General features: G+C 45.0%; 1 protein-coding gene across 1 annotated transcript; it reads right to left on the bottom strand.

The window, feature by feature from the left end:
* Positions 1 to 754: 754 nt before the first annotated feature.
* On the bottom strand, positions 755 to 1,429 carry LOC123037670 (zinc finger CCHC domain-containing protein 13-like). The gene is made up of 2 exons (XM_044459346.1): positions 947 to 1,429; positions 755 to 869 (listed from the first exon to the last, which is right to left on the bottom strand). The coding sequence occupies exons 1-2, from the start codon at positions 1,400 to 1,402 to the stop codon at positions 861 to 863; spliced, it is 465 nt and encodes a 154-aa protein (XP_044315281.1). The 5' UTR covers positions 1,403 to 1,429; the 3' UTR covers positions 755 to 860.
* Positions 1,430 to 17,775: the final 16,346 nt, after the last annotated feature.

Genomic DNA, 17,775 nt, shown 5'->3' on the forward strand with positions numbered 1-17,775 from the left:
CACGAATGGTTATCTTATTAAGTTGCCTATAATCTACGCACATGCGCTTTTCCCCAGATTTCTTCTTAACAAGTACAATAGCAGAACTATAGGGCGAATTGCTTTCTCTTATAAATCCTTTTTTCAATAATTCGTCAACTTTAAAATCTACTTCTTTCTTTTCCTGATATGAAAGTCTTCTTGGAACAGAACGTACAGGTTCTTCTGACTTTAGTCTTAACCTCATTTCGTAACTATGTTGAATCGCTGGGATGTTAGATAAACATAAATAATTCAATCTTATTATTTCACTGAGCTCACTCCGATCTCTATCACTCAACTTTGGGTCAATGTCAAAACTTTCATCATCCTTAAATACATCTATACTATATATCTCTGGTATGCTGTTATCACTATCAATTTCACTTTCTTCACATAAGTCTTCAAAACTTCTACTGTCTATCAATTGATCACTGTCTCGATATGTTTCACTGTTCACTAATCTATTCAATGGTTCACTATTCTCTAAAATATTCAATGGTTCACTATTCTCTAAAATATTCAATGGTTCACTATTCTCTAAAATATTCAATGGTTCACTATTCTCTAATCTATTCAATTCAATAATTTCTTTTACTTTATACTTAGAAATCAATTTTATTCCAAATTTTTCCAAAAACTTACGCCCTAAAAGAACATTAGTTGCAACATAGTTGTTGGGTACAACAAAAAATGAGATTTCTTCTTCTATGTTTTGAAAAACGAGCTTAACAAATATTTTTCCGAAAGTTTTAATCTTAAATCCATTAACTCCACAATAGTCAGTCGGAAACAATACATCGCTAATGTTTTTATAAGGAATGGCAGCGTGTTGAATTAAATTAATGGCGCTACCCGTATCGAACATGGCAGAAAGGAAGGTTACATTAGGCTTCATTTGACAATCAGTGTAAAAATATACTCCTACCTGGTTAATAATCGGAATAAACATATTTGGCTCCTCTTCGTCATCCCGTATCGGCTGGTTGTTGGCTGCTCCCACCATTTTTGGGTTACTTGCTGGCTTCTGTTGGCAATCCTTTAGCATGTGCTGGAGCGATCCACAGCGGAAGCAGGAATTCTTCTCGCGCTTCGGCGCAGTGCACGACGAAGCGTAATGCCCATAAGCGGAACAATTGTAGCAACGGATTGTGTTCCGATCTTTTCTAGTGTTTTCTGAGCGGAGGGAAAAATGTTGGGACTTCTTTGTTAGATTTTCATACTTCCGTGCCAACTCCTTCAATTTTTCGATTGTTGTTGCTGTGTACAATAGTGCGATATTGGCTGAACGATCGCGAAAACCATCAATTATAAGCTGAACTGTCAATTTTTCTTCGATGCTAGCACGCATAGCAATTTCCTCCATAAGAAGTATGTATCCCATAACAGTGTTTTTCAGCGGGTTGAAAATGGTCTCAGTTGAACTACCACGACCAAATGTTTTTATAAAGTTCTCTTTAAATGCGTCATAAGTATTCGATTGGTCAACACGCAAGAACAAGTCGGCATCTGTTCCCGGTTTCATCAGCATTCGTACGCAGCGTAATTGGAAATTTTTACACTCGTTAACATCTCTGCAGATTCTCTCAAAATCCAAAATCCACTTAAAGGCTTCCTCATTTTCAGTGGCAGAAAACGGAATCATGAGCTGTTTCACCATACGAATGTCATCTGTAGTCTTGCTGTCGTTTCGCATTAATTCGGCCAGTATCTTCTTCTTCTTAGCTACCCTTATGGCGGCGTCAAGTAGTGCTTCTTCTTCTAATTCGTCGATGTCTTCGCTAGCGCTCCGCTGGCTTACAACCTCAATTTTGGCATCTTCTTCCTCCAATAGGCTTTCTGGGATATTAGCCGCATCCTGGCAACCGGCATCCAATGCAAGCTTGCGCAGTTGTCTTAAAGTTGCACTTCCTGGAAACCTGATTTCATTGGCTTGAAGCCACTCTACAATGTTCGCCTTGTCCATTCCAATTTGGCGTCACTCGCCAAAACGCAATTATAGGAAAAAAAACTTGTGCGTCTTCGGATAGCCAACAATGTTTATGTAGGCGGATGTTTAAATGGTGTCTATCCCACTTCTGAAGTTGTTATCGTAGTTTTCATTCTTTTTATTTCACTTTCTTTTTAATTTTATGTTAGCGTGCTTTTTACAATGTCACTCTGTTTCTCTGTTTTATCGTAAAGTGACCGTTCTCTGATATTCACGTTATCCTTAGCCTTTTGCAATATTAGTTTTACTTAATTCTATATCAAATCGGAACAGCGGGATTGGTACATAAATGTGGATGTTGGTACTTAATTAATATAACTTAGAAATAGCTATAGACATGTTAATCACATCATCATACACTGCTTACAAAACTAAAGAATTTTTTTTTAAATATTAGTTCTTAGATATCACCATAATCATAATAAAATTTAAAATAAATGAAAAAACGCTGCAAACTTACTTTTTGTACCAGTTACTCGTAGAGTAAAAGGGTATATTGTATTCGTGCAAAAGTATGTAACAGGTAGAAGGAAGCGTTTCCGACCCTATAAAGTATATATATTCTTGTTCAGGATCACTAGCCGAATCAATCTAGCCATGTCCGTCTGTCCGTCTCTCCGTCTGTCTGTCCGTCCGTATGAACGCTGAGATCTCGGAAACTATAAAAGCTAGAAGATTGGCATTTTGCATGTAGATTTAAGGAGTTCCTACGCAGCGCAAGTTTGTTTCAAAATGTTGACACGCCCCCTCTGACGCCCACAAGCCACAAGCTGTGGCCACAGTTTTGATGATATTATGCAAATTTTAATTGATATGTATTTGTTTCGTCAATAAATATCGATTGGCCTAATAAAAGTTTGCCACGCCCACGCTAACGCCCAAAAACCCATTAAACGCTTAAGCCTGGCTAGCGCCTACATTTCCGCCTTTCGTGGCGCCATCTAACGGATGACTTTGGAACAGTCAACGTTAATTCTCGATAAGGATTTCTATTAAAGGAAATTGCGATGGTTTTCATTTGTCAATACCGAACTATATAACAAGAAATATGCAAATCAAATCAAGTTAGCCAAATTGGAGGTCTGAGTCAAACAATGGCGTATGTGTGTATGTATGTAAGCATATACATATGTATGTATTTACATTGTACACAGTTGCAATTGCCCGGCAAAGATAACTCCTTTCAAAGAAAGCTATTCGCTATATCCGTTACTCGTGTGGTGCAAACATTTAGACTGTAATATACATAATACTATTTAAGAATGTATGTGTTTAGCCAATATAAGTATGTATGTATAATATTTCTAGTCAATTTATTACAAGAAGGCATATTTATATTAAGTTTTTTAGCTGAGTAACGGGTATCTAATAGTCGAGGCACTCGACTATAGCGCTCTCTCTTGTTATAACATAGAAACTTGAAAAATTAAATTTTTTTCAAATGTCAAAACACTTTATTGATATACTGTATAAGTTAACACACCCAGTTCCCACAAAGACAAATTGTCGAGTTGCAGGCCATATCCGGTGGCCAACACGCGCAGTAAGGAAACCGCCGACTCCGCACTCCGAGGGCAGTTGCCCGGAGCCCGGTCAGAGCACTCGCGGAGCGAGTGATCGCCACCGTCCGGATATCTGCTGCTGACCTGGCGCTTTATTTCTGGCGCTGGGAACACTTACTCAGCGGATGATCGCCACCGGCCGGATACCAAGTGCTGACCCGGCACTTTAGCGGCAGCGCTGAGACCAGGCAAAAGCCTCGAGCCGCGGCCGGACCGGGACCTTAAGTTAGTCTAAATTTGTACTCCGCAGCCTTAGCTGTGCTTTGTAAATCAAGTCTCGTTTATCCTCTACCTTAACAGGTTTAGGAATAATAAATAATAAACTTAATATCGCACCGTGTCTTTATTATCCTCTGCCTTAACGGGTTTAGGAGAAATAGGGATTAATTAAATACCAAATACCAAATCAAAATAACTGGCGCTCAACGTAACCGATCCCGCGATACTCGGTACCGTGCGAATTACAAAAAGTAATTTGCAATTCAAAAGTATTAAAAATACTCGCGCGACACCGTGCAGTGAATTTAAAAAAAATAATAATAAATAAATAATTAAATTGCCTATAAAATAAAATAGAAATTGGTTATCGACTTTAGGAAGTTGAATGAAAGAACCGTAGATGATAGATACCCTATCCCTACAATTTCGACAATACTGTCGAACATGGGCGAGTCACAATTCTTTACGACACTCGACCTCAAATCAGGTTTTCACCAGATAGAGCTGGCGGAGAAGGACAGGGAAAAGACTGCCTTCTCTATAAACAACGGCAAGTACGAATTCTGTAGATTGCCATTCGGACTTAAAAACGCCCCAAGCATATTTCAAAGGGCCATCGACGACGTGCTTAAAGAAGGAATCTCTAAGTTATGCTACGTGTACGTAGATGACGTCATAATATTTTCTAAGACAAAAGAGGACCACGTTAAAGACGTGGATTGGGTACTAACTAAACTCCTGGAAGCAGGCATGAGAGTATCCCAGGAAAATCAAAGTTCTTTAAAAAGAGCGTTGAGTACTTGGGGTTCATTGTGTCACAAGGGGGGCTTAGAACTTCACCTGAAAAGGTAAAAGCCATAAAAGAATTTCCCCAACCAAAAACACTTTTCGACCTCAGATCCTTCCTGGGGTTAGCAAGCTACTACAGGTGCTTTATCAAAAACTTCGCGACAATCGCAAGACCCCTGACAAACATCCTAAAGGGAGAAAATGGGAAAGCCAGCAAATACCAGTCAAGGTAAATTGACATAGATTTCACCAAAGAACAGAGAGAAACTTTTGACAGACTAAGGGAAATCTTGGCGTCAGAAGATGTTCTGCTCTCGTATCCAGATTTTAAGAAACCATTCGATTTAACAACGGATGCATCGGGCTTTGGTTTGGGGGCGGTGCTATCCCAAGATGGCCGCCCAATCACAATGATTTCACGTGCCCTACGTGACTGCGAAAAAATTATGCGACCAATGAACGAGAACTCCTCGCCATTGTTTGGTCACTAAAAAACCTCCGGAATTACCTTTACGGAGTAAAGGCTTACAGATTTTTACCGATCACCAGCCACTTACCTTTGCTGTCTCGGACAAAAATCCCAACGCGAAGCTAAAACGTTGGAAGGGGATTATTGATGATCATGGCGCAAAACTAGTTTATAAGCCAGGCAAGGAAAACCTTGTGGCGGACGCATTATCCCGCCAGAACATAAACGCCTTAGAAGACGGACAGGAATCAGATGCAGCCACAATACACAGCGAACAGTCGCTTACGTACACGATTGATACAACTGACAACCCAGTAAACTGTTTCCGAAATCAAATAATAATTGAGGACGGAAACAGCTTCTCGGTAGACACATTTATCTTGTTTAAGAGTAAGGTGAGGCATACAATTAGAACACCTAATCGGGAAAGCCTTCTAAATACGCTACAAGATGTCGTAAACGCTGAGGTAGTAAACGCAATTCACTGCTCCCTACCAACTTTGGCATTTATTCAACATCAGCTGGTCGAGTCGTTCCCTAGCACTTCCTTCAAGTACGCGAAGAGCTTTGTTCAGGACATAACGGACACAACCGAACAGAGGGAGATCGTCATAACAGAACACAACAGGGCTCACCGAGCTGCACAGGAAAATGTGAAGCAAATCCTTAGAGATTACTTTTTCCCAAAAATGCTTCGGCTAGCAACGGAAATCACCTCAAACTGCAGAACCTGCTCTATGGGAAAATACAAACGCCATCCATCTAAGCAGGCGATAGCGGAAACACCTATTCCTTTTTCCGTGGGAGAAATCCTACACATCGATATCTTCTCAACAGACGGAAAACTTTTCCTCACTTGCGTAGATAAATTCTCGAAATTCGCCACAGTGCAAGCCATCGCATCGAGGGCTATTGTGGACATTAAAGCCCCCTTACTACATGTAATAAATTTTTTTCCAAAAACAAAAACAATCTATTGCGATAATGAAAGATCACTAAACTCTGAAACCATTAAATCAATTTTGCTTAACCACTTCAATATCACCATTTCCAACGCTCCACCCCTACATAGCACCTCAAATGGGCAAGTGGAGAGGTTTCATAGTACTCTGGCAGAAATAGCCAGATGCCTGAAACTGGAAAACAAACTAAATGACACTGTCGAATTAATCCTTTTGGCAGCTTACAAATATAACAATTCAATTCACTCAGTAACCGATAGGAAACCAATGGAAATAGTTCACTCAAAGTCCACAGAATTCGAGAGAGGAATTAGTAGGAAAATTCAACAGGCCCAAGAAAGGAGCCTTGACCACGTAAACAAGGGTAGGACTTATAAGGACTATCAGGTCGGTGAAAGAGTTTTTCTTAAAGCAAACAAACGCCTGGGAAATAAACTCTCACCGCTATGCTCGGAAGAAGTTATTGAAGCAGACCTGGGGACAACGGTCCTAATTAGTGGGAGGGTGGTCCACAAGGACAATCTGCGCTAATCATCTTCGCTAGATTCCCGACCCATTTTTATACTTTTTATATTTTGTATTCTTTTTATTCTTATATTCCTTTTTTACAACTTTATATTTCTCTAGGTTAGGAAGGTGCATTTTACTTTTGGCACTAACGGCTGTTAGGACGGACGCGACGGTAAAACTGAACGACTATACGAACGCAGACTATATCCCAATAGAGGACGGTAGCATAGTAGTTTGGGAATCTTACGGATACTTACAGCACGCAACGAACATGACGACCTACGAAGACTACGCCGACCAGACTGAAACATTGACGAGGACTTTTACTGACGACCATAGAATACCGGTTATAACAACAGACCTTAAGCACATTCGCAAGTTGGTAGCTACCCTAAAAATCCATCATAGGTCCGCTAGAAGTATAAACTTAATTGGGACAGCTTTAAAGGTCATTGCAGGCACTCCCGACTTCAATGATTGGGAACAGATAAAATTCAATCAAGAGCAACTAATGAACGCAGACGAGGGGCAAACTGAATTAAATATTAAATTTCAGGAACGTTTGAACGAACTCGCGAGCGCAATGAATCAAATTCAAAAGTTTGAAACCAATAAAGAAACACACCTCTTGGAAATCATTTTGGCAAAAAATAGAATCGTTATCACAGATCTGGAAAATATCCTAATGGGCTTAACCCTAGCAAAATTAAATATTGTAAGTCCGGCAATTCTAGATAGCTCCGACATTGGCGAATTTAGGGACAAGCAGCCTATTAACATTAGTTTAATAGAAATATTAGAAGTATCTAGTATAAGTGTTTTTCAAAATTTCGATATCCTCCATTTTCTTATTAAATTTCCTAATCCTAAGTTCGTATGTAAAAAGATAACGGTCTACCCGGTCCAGCACAACAAAAAAATACTGGACTTTGAAAAAGGAAACCTAGTCGCTGAGTGCCCAGGGCGAAATCTCAACATCGGATACTGCAAGACGACGGTTGGCGCCACCTTCTGCAGGGAGCTGCAAAATGGTACTTGTGCCCAGCAACTAGTTTCCGGAGCCACTGCGCACTGCTCCACGCTTCCAGGGCATCTGGATCCAGTTACGGTAGTAGATCACGGCACCCTCATAGTGAACGAGGCCAACATGACCATAACCGACGACCAAGGACGGGACCAAAAATATCTGGGACCTACCTGGTAACCTATTCCGACAGAATAAGTCTCAACGGAACTTGGTTCATAAATCAGCTGGGAAACTCGATGAAAAAACCCGCCGTATCGGCCATGGCCGTTGTCAACGTCACGGCACACCAAAACCGGCTAAGTCTCCCATTTCTCCACGAGCTGAGCCTGAGAAACCTTCACCACATCGGGACCCTTAGAGAAGAGCTTTCCTTGGGCTCCCTCCTCAGCTACTCCATCACCCTACTCGCCTCCTTCCTACTGTGTTCCACTGTTTGGCTCGGCTACCACCATCTGAAGACCAGGAGCCCCGTCAAATCAGGGGCTAATGGTGACGTAGAAGCAGCAGGTCACCGGGACGGCGACCACTTAAAAGAGGGAGAAGTTAACACACCCAGTTCCCACAAAGACAAATTGTCGAGTTGCAGGCCATATCCGGTGGCCAACACGCGCAGTAAGGAAACCGCCGACTCCGCACTCCGAGGGCAGTTGCCCGGAGCCCGGTCAGAGCACTCGCGGAGCGAGTGATCGCCACCGTCCGGATATCTGCTGCTGACCTGGCGCTTTATTTCTGGCGCTGGGAACACTTACTCAGCGGATGATCGCCAGCGGCCGGATACCAAGTGCTGACCCGGCACTTTAGCGGCAGCGCTGCGACCAGGCAAAAGCCTCGAGCCGCGGCCGGACCGGGACCTTAAGTTAGTCTAAATTTGTACTCCGCAGCCTTAGCTGTGCTTTGTAAATCAAGTCTCGTTTATCCTCTACCTTAACAGGTTTAGGAATAATAAATAATAAACTTAATATCGCACCGTGTCTTTATTATCCTCTGCCTTAACAGGTTTAGGAGAAATAGGGATTAATTAAATACCAAATACCAAATCAAAATAACTTATATATTGGTGATTATATTGGTCTTTGCCCATACATTGGTTTTGCAATATGCAGCTCGTTTTTTGGTGGCGACGAAAATTCTGCTCTCTCCGCTCGCACAAAGTTGAGAGCGTAAAAATCGAAAAATAGAATTGCACGAATAAGGAAGTGCGTATGTGTGCGTATTTGTTCGAGAAGACGATTTTCGTCCACAAATCATTTCTGGACTAAGAAACTAATTGTCTGTCAAAAGAACTTCTATGATTGAACAGGATGATGGCAACGAAGCTTGATGTAAAACTTTTTTATATACCTTAAAAATGAATTTCTGCGTATTTAATTCATAGTTTCGTTTTACATATTTTAATTAAAGCTAAAAACATAACTTTTAATACAAAACATGTAAAACTGCTTGATTAAATTTAAAAATATTTCAATAAAGTCTTATAGATTTAAATATAATATGATTGTTAAACAAAAACAAAGCGAACTATATTTAAATTGAATATATTTAAAGGATATTTAATTAAATATATTTCACTTTATTTTTTATCCATGGCTGTTTTTATTAACTTTAAAATGGGAATATTAAATTTAATTTTTATTCAAATATATTAAACTTTGATTTAATGACTTAAAATATTCTAAGTAAATATGAATAACATCATATCTAATATTATCAATCTGCATTTAAATCTATTCTTATTTAGTCAAGCAGTTTTATTTGTTTTGTGTTAAAAGGTATGTTTTTATAATTAATTTAAATATATAAAACGAAACATTTAATTTGATACGCAGATATTAATTTTTATTTATCCATCGTTTTTTTGTATACCTAATAAATATTTAAAGCTAATATTTATTATTTTATAAAAAGTTAAACTATTTATAATAAAACGAATTGAATGCTTAATTATAAAACTAAGCTACAGGATATCCTAATTATATTTAATATTACATACATACATACTTATAACTTTTTTCCAAGTTGTCGAAAGCGTTTTGTTATATTTTTTAGAATGTTTTTTCGGTGCCATTTTTTTTAATTTTTCAATAAAATATTATTTATTTATTAGTGTCGCTTACAATTCATTTTTATAAGTTTTCCTAATACAAATTAGTTAAAATCGCCGCTCGAATTTGCTACCGTTTACTTTTTTGTACTTATATAATATGTATGTATACTAATGTTTATATTTAATATTATATAATGTAATTTATGTATGCATGTATATAATCGGTACCCAGGGAACACCACGGGGAGGCCATTACAATTGTAATGGGGTCACATATTTATATGACCTTCGAGTCGACTCGAAATGCTTTAATTTAAATTGAAACATTTCCATGTTCCCCAAAAAAGCTAGTTTTCTAACTATTGCTTAATTGCTTACATTTGATTTGTATTATTTATTTTATTTACTATTTACTTACTTAATTTGTATTGATTAAGTTTTTACATTAAGGTATATACTGAATACAGACATTCGTTGTCTTCTGGCTGTAATTTTTTAATGCTGTTCCACTTTTGTAAAGATGAAGGACTCGAAAGATATAATTCTAATGAGTCTCTTAAAAACATATATGTTGAAGTAGACCTGTAATAAATGCTCTGGGAGAACAATTTTTCGGAATCATTCCATCTCATATTTGTTCCCTTTTTTTCTTTAAGAAGCATTTTGAACAATATTTTTTCATTTCCCATTAAATTTATTTTATCTATTCCAGAAATTATGTTTTTTCTCGGACTTAGATTTTAATCTAATCACCTTTCGTTTTAAATTCAAATTTTCTTTTTGCAGCATCTTTATTCGTATTTGTCTTTCATCAGACAAATTTTTATATATATAATATTAATTTGGAGGACTTTTAATGTTTTTGTACTTTTATGGCACTGGCGACAAACTTAATAATTTATATTACAATATGATAATAATTTTATAAATTGTTATTATAATACGTATAATATAAAAATACCACATATTTTTTAATCCATATATTTAAAATACAATAAATATAAAAATATTCATCCTGTTCAATCGCAAAATTTCTGAGGCCCCTAAAAATTGTTCACACGTCGCATGCTGAATACCCTAATGACAATTATTCCAATGTGAAGTCATGTATGAAATAAATTATGTTTTTTTTTATACTTAGATATATTTGGTCATTACTAAAAAATATTATACATTCGAATAATTAGAAAATAAAGTAAATATAAAGGCAATACAAAATAAGTATTTTTAATATTGTTAGAATTTTAAAATAAAGAGTATATTTCGACAGCGCACTGCAGCGAATTTCTTCGCTTGTGAATACATGTGCACACATACATTCGTCGGCTGTCGCAGTATGCGTGCAAAAGAGCGGCTGGCTTTAGAGCGCTCTCTCGCTGGCTTTTGGTCAGAGAGCGAAAAGCCAGTTGAAAAGCCAGCACAAAAATTCGTGTGGAAAAAAATCGTATGGCGTTACGCATCTTAGAGTTTGTATTGGTCTTTGCTGCAACCGTAAGACAATTTAAAGCGCGCCTAAGGCAAAGGACAGCTGGCCACAATAATCCCACATCAGCGCAATCCTGAGATTTTGATATCAGGTCATCGAATCTAAGCGAAATCCCGTAGGTCGAGCTGGTCACACTAGCCGGCGCCTATAAAAGCAGGTCAAGTTCCTCAGTTTGGTCACTTGTGCTCCATCAGGCTTAGTGTTCGGTGTTAATTTGCTATGGACAGGGTCGTGGAAATATGTAAATCGTATCGATGGCATATAATTTTTTTAGAAATCTTTAACAAAATATTTATCACCCGGCTCGCATAGTGAACCCAAAGTCCTTCCACCTGTAGACGAACGCTGCCTCTGGGATGAACTTGAGCGTCACACTCATTCAGCAGACGCTCGTCTAGAACCACCTTCTTCCCATTCCAGTCCATCGCAGATAGGTCCTGTCCGTGTAGCAAGTCGTCATCATTAAAGGGGGTGATGGGGTACTTGATTTATGGGTATTACAGGTAAAATTGGCTGTGCCCCACAATTGAATCCCCGTCCAATTGGGCCTGATGACCGCTTTGTACGTACGTTCGAACCTCGGATCGGCATCGGTACGAAAACCGTTTTACGAAGACCCGGCCTACGTCTAGGATGGTTTGCGCCTCGTCACTCACCTCCAGAGTCACATCGACGGTGGCTCTATTGGCGGCCGACTAGGGCTTCGTTGCCAGGTGCACCGACTTCTGAAACTCCTTCAGGGGCAACTCTTCGAAGTTCTTTTTATGGAGCTCCACCATGAACTCCTCCGGTTCAACAGACGTGACCACTTTGAACAGCGTCACTTTGGCCTTCGCCGCTGTGTTCTTCGCCACTTTCAGTCCCACCTCGGCGAACTTCGTTGAGGCAACCACCTTGGCCAGCTCGACCTGCGACGGCGTGCGAATAATCGCACCACCTCGCTTGAGCTCCCGCACATCGTGCACCATTACGCCCAGGGTTGGGGCCACCTCCTTACGGATTTTCTCCGCAATCTGCCTACCGGCCGACCAGATCTCTCGGACTTTCACCCGCGGTGCGGGTATCGCCCCGAGCAGCAGTGGGAGCGTACGATGCGACTGGAGCCGGAGGTGGCATCCTTAGATGGCCTTCCAGCTCACCACACCTGAGCATTAGTGCCACGACTAGCTCGTCGTAGTGGCTCAACGATTCGGACAGCCAGTTGGCTGCCTCCCCTGACATCGACACGAGGCTTCTTCTCGCCATTCTCTGGGCCGTCGAGAGCTCGGCCAAAACGGCAGCATGCCCGTCCGGAACTACCCTTCCAGCGTTCGACCTCGGTCGAACCTGGCGGTCACACGCTCTTTTGGCGTTTGCGATCGCTTCATCGATCACCTCAAACAGCCCGTCTCCAGCGGCACCAGTACCAGCAGCCGCAGTCGGCACTGCAACGTTGGCAGTGCCGTCGGCCGCAGCATCGCTCCTTTCCTCCAGACCATCCTGCCAGAGACTCCTGACTCGCTGTTCCGAGCCGGCACCTTCGCCTGCGACGCGCTCCTCGGCGGCGCATTGGCGCGTTTGCCCCTAGGACGACCCCTTCCGGGCATCCTACTGGCACTGCTTGCCCTGCTCCCAGCAGACTGCTCGCTCTTAGAAATGTCCATAGCGCCCTCCTTTGGGGGAAGACGCCGTCTGTCGGATATTCCGCGTACCCAAACCGCTGTGTATGTTCACCACCCAAGACACGCACCAAGACCAGGTGGCAACTCTGGATCGAGCGGGTACACAAACCGCAGCACTACAGCTGTCGCTCAGCTGTTCTCGCTCTCAGAGAGCGGAAGTGGGCTTTTTTTTTTTAAAATTGATTTCCCGCGACCGACCGCTTTTCCACACGCGAAAACTGTTCCTCGTACACAACAACTGTGCCGCTTTAGGCTGAACAAGTTTTTACACTTTGAATCAGCTTTTTCACTCGTTTTACGAAAACTCACACGCGGAGCACACGATAATACGTCTACTCTGCACGACTTTCCACGAACGACTGAGTAGATAGGGACAGTGACTGTTTCGGATCCTCCGAACTTATTGTGGCGTGTTCCACACTGAAGGGATTACAACCACGACACTCGAATATACCCACAAGTGAGCATATGGTGCACGTGTCTAGGTTAAGCGCCAGACCAACGCCCCGTTCCGGAGACTATAGCTATGTACATAGCCTCCATCCCGGTCACAATTCGAGTGCTTGCTTGCCGGGGCAAGACACTCCCCCTTGTTCAGGAGCGAGACCATCTAAAATCTCTGCCGATCTATGGATCACGGCACCCGGTTGATTAACGCAACTCCACGTCGAACACGAAGGTTCTACCCGCGATATAGGTCGACTACAACCACCACGATACTCCCACCAGGGGGCCTACCTCAATGGGCAGCCTTGGAATGCTGCCCAACCCGTGGTCCCGAAGTTACAGGCTCGGTAGGCCTGACCCCTTTTGGTCCGACAAGCACGGATGAGGCAACCGCAAGGTCATGTTGGTCGCCTCCTACGACAAGCCATGACAAAACTGTGGCAGAATTCTCCGCCGCTAGCCACACGGCAAGGCAACTAGGGCCCTAAAGCCCCGTTCTCCTCTGAGGAAACAGCATTCCGAAACTCACCTAACACAGCAGGGAGCGCGCCATTTTCGAACTAGTTCGGGACTGGCAACCCGCGATTCCTGGCTTCCTCCGTCCGTCGCCGTAAGAAGGCCGCATGAGCGAAAACTCCCAGTAGACGCACCCGTTCTGGGGTCTGTACGGTTCCCTCGACGTTCCAGCTGCCCTGTTCTAAAAGGATACCAAGAGCAAGTCCGCATAGAGGGGGCATACACACAGCACGTGTAGCCAGTCCTCCTGCTCCTCTCCGCATACGTCTTGCTCAGCCCTCTCCCACGAAGAAACACGTTGAGTGATCCATGTCCTGTTAGCAGAAATCCGGCTCGCATCGTGAACCCAAAGTCCTTCCGCCTGTAGACGAACGCTGCCTCTGGGATGAACCTGTGCGTCACACGGCCGTGTTCAGCACCATCCCATCTGAGCTGCCACTCATTCAGCAGACGCTCATCTAAAACCGCCTTCTTCCTGCTCCAGTCCATCGCCGATAGATCCTGTCCGTGTAGCCAGTCGTCATCATCCAGGGGGAGTCCTTTCCGCATCTTGAGCCTCACTGCAGCACGGTGTGCATCAAGGTCCATTGGAGGAGCTCCAGCAAGCACCTGCAATGCCACTGTGCGGCATACCGGTAGGCTTCCTAGCAGGATAAGCCTTTGGCACGAGATGAGGTGATCCAGGGGCTTCCTCTGTCTCACCTTTTCGTACCAAACCGAGGCACCAAATAGCGCGCAGGGCACCATGAGCCCGGCGTATATGACGGGCTTCGCGCGAGGACTGAGACCCCAGTCGACTCGCAGCACGCGTGCCAACGCCGCCGTAACTCCAGCCAGACGAACTCGAAGCGCCGAGATATGCGGGAGAAAATTCAACCGCTCGCCAACTGTGATACCTAGATACCGGCATTTGTCAACGTACGGCAGGCCTGCCCCAGCAAACTGAACCGTAGGACGCCTACTCCGAGATAAAACTCCTTTCAGCAACATGACTGCCGTCTTGCTGGTCGACACACTCACTCCGACTTCCGCTCCCCAAGCTCCCACGACGTCCATCAGCTCTGCACCCTTCTGCTCGATCCCGAGAACATATTTCGCGCGGCTATCGGCGACTGTTCTCTTGACGTTCCTCTAGGCATCCTCCACGCATCGTCCGGGTGTAAAGCCGAACTGCCACCTGCAGCCATCTGGTAGCACCTCCTTCAGCCGATTCACCATGATCCCCTCGAGCACCTTTCCGAACACCGGTAGCAGGCATATGCCACGATAGGAGGCAGGGTCGCTCCTGTCCTTATCGGGCGCCTTCCTTGACAATGCCGCCTGTGATGCCGTCCATCCCAGGAGGGCGTCTGCTCTTCAACATGGCGACACACGCAGCCACTTCGAATGCCTTCAATGCCGGTGTGGCAATGTTCGGAATGGTGCTGGGTGCTATCAACTCCGCAACGGGGAAAAAGGTTGCGAAGCAGCACACTCGCGCTGTCGTGCCATGTTACGACCAGCTCACCATTCGAACGAAGGCATCCAAGTTCCGTTGTCTTTCTCCGTCCTCGGCAGATACGGTAGACGTGCCCCCATGGATCATCTTTGTGCTGTCCCACGAAGTCTGGCCAGTTCTTCTCCTTGACCGCCAGGATGAGCTTCTTGTACTGAGATAATTCTCAGTTCAGCAGCAAGTTGCCCCGCATCGCTGGTGTTACTCCGACGGGCGTCCTGTAGCCTACGCCTCAGTCTCCTGACCTCTTGGCGCTTGGTACTCAGCTCAGGATTCCACCATATTACCTTTCCTCCGGCATTCGGTCGTCTGCGCCCTAGCACCCTGTCACACACATCGTGGACGATTGAGCGCAGAGCACAGACTTGGTCGTCCAACGGCGACTCCTCCAGCTCCGTGGTACTCCCGGTTGCTCCTCTGATCTCCTCACCGAATCTCCGCCAATTAGCATTGGAGAGCTTCCAATGCGGTACAGGAGCTGTGCTCTCAACTGCACCGCGCAGGTCTGGGGTAACCACAACACTGATAATGTTATGGTCACACAGTTCCCATTGTTGAACTCTCCAATCGTATGTAGCCCACATACATGCTGCTTCGTTGGCGAAAGTCACGTCGATATCACTTTGGGCCCTAGGCTCGTGGTGATAATCGAACGTGAACTCCTGGGTAGCTACGTTGAGCACGCCGTCACAGTTTCCAACAACCCACTCGGCTAGCAGCTCACCCCGTCTGCGATTCAAGCTAGTCCCAGTGTTTTCTGGGAATTTGCTGAACCACATAGGGGACACTGCATTGGCGTCCAGGCCGAGGATGGTAGGGTTTCTGCTGGCCAGCAGCAGCACCTCATCCAGGTATCCGATGTACGGCTCCAGCTCCTCTCCAAATTGGCAGTAAACGGAGGTCAGAAAGATTGTGCCATATCTTCCAGTGACTCTCACGCTTACGCCAAGCGCCGTCGTCAGGGGAACGATGGGCATGCAGATGGCATCTTTGTCGTCCACGATGATGGCCGCCTTACTCCTCGCATCAGGGAAAACACGCATTCCTGAGGGAAATCCCGAGATCCTCCCGCACGGATCCACATACGGCTCCTGCACCAGCGCGAACAGATGGCCGGAGTCTCTCATTAGGACTCCAAGCTCTATCATGGCTTCTCGGCCACGACCACAATTCGCCTGGATGAGACTAAACATTTAATGTCTAGCCTGCACCCTCGCTAACACCGCGCCGTATATCGGGCACACCCCGAGAGCATAAAATACCCCGAAGGCAGACCCTTGTGGCGGCAATTCCGGCAGTCCACCGGGTTGGTGCACCTCGCTGCGTTGTGGCCGGCCTGTCCGCACTGGCGGCACACGTTTTCCTTAAATCGGCACTTGTCGATCTTGTGGTCGAAACCCACGCATGCGTAGGTTCTTACCTCAGACCGGCAACGGTACGAGAACCATTTCACGTAGACCCTACCCACGTCTAGTATCGTTTGTGCCTCGTCACTCACCTCCAGAGTCACATTGGCTGTGGCTCCATTGGTTGCTGACCAGGGCTTCGTTGCCAGGTGCACCGACTTTTGGAATTCCTTAAGGGGCATCTCTTCAAAATTTTTCTCATGGAGCTCTACCATGAACTCCTCCGGTCCAATGGTCGTGTCCACCTCAAACACCGTCATTTTGGCCTTCGCCGCTACGTTCTTGGCCACTTTTAGTCCTACCTCGGCGAACTTCGTCGAGGCAACTACTTTGGCCAGCTCGAATGGCCAGCGAATAATCGCACCGCCTCGCTTTAACTCCCGCACATCGTGCACCCTTACGCCAAGGGTCGGGGCCACCTCCTTCCGGTTCTTCCCCGCAATCTGCCTCCCAGAGAGCGCAGGGTCGTCGCCTGCAACGACGGCCGACCAGGTCTCTCTGACCTTCGCTCGCGGTGCGGCTGTGGGAGCAAAGGGGGCTGCAATGTTCGCGCCCCGAGCAGCAGTGGCAGCGTATGATGCCGGAGCCGGAACGACCGGAGGTGGCATCCTCAAACGGCCTTCCAACTCGCCACAACGGAGCATCAGCGCCACGACTAGCTCGTCGTAGCGGCTCAATGACTCGGATAGCCAGTTGGCTGCCTCGCCGGACATCGAAACGAGGCTTCTCCTCGCCATCCTCTGGGCCGTCGATAGCTCGGCCAAAACGGCCGAATGTCCGTCCGCGACCACTCTACCGACGTTTGACCGCGGTATATCCGACGCCTTCTCAGCCACCCGGACTGATCTCTGGACTCTCCTGACGTTCTCGATCGCTTCGTCGATCACTTGGAACAACCCTTCTCTAGCGGCACCAATACTAGTAGCTGCAGTCGGCGCTGCAACGCTGGCAGTGTCGTCGGCCGCGGCATCGCTCCTCTCCTCCTGGCCCGCAACTGGTCTGGGCTCCTCCAGTGAAGACAGCTGCTCCTCGACCATCCGACCAGGAACTCCTGCCTCGCTGTCCAGGGCCGGCACCTTCACCTGCGAGGCGTTCCTCGGCGGCGCAGTGGTGCGTTTACCCCTAGGGCGACCCCTTGCGGGCATCCTGCTGGCACTACTTGCCCTGCTCCCAG

Source organism: Drosophila rhopaloa, unplaced genomic scaffold (assembly GCF_018152115.1).
Source record: "Drosophila rhopaloa isolate 14029-0021.01 unplaced genomic scaffold, ASM1815211v1 contig_194, whole genome shotgun sequence".
Classification (NCBI taxonomy): Eukaryota; Metazoa; Arthropoda; class Insecta; order Diptera; family Drosophilidae; genus Drosophila; species Drosophila rhopaloa.

Excerpts from the sequence above, each read along its gene's own strand:
- LOC123037670 (XM_044459346.1), bottom strand. The coding sequence starts at position 1,402 with ATGGGATACATACTTCTTATGGAGGAAATTGCTATGCGTGCTAGCATC.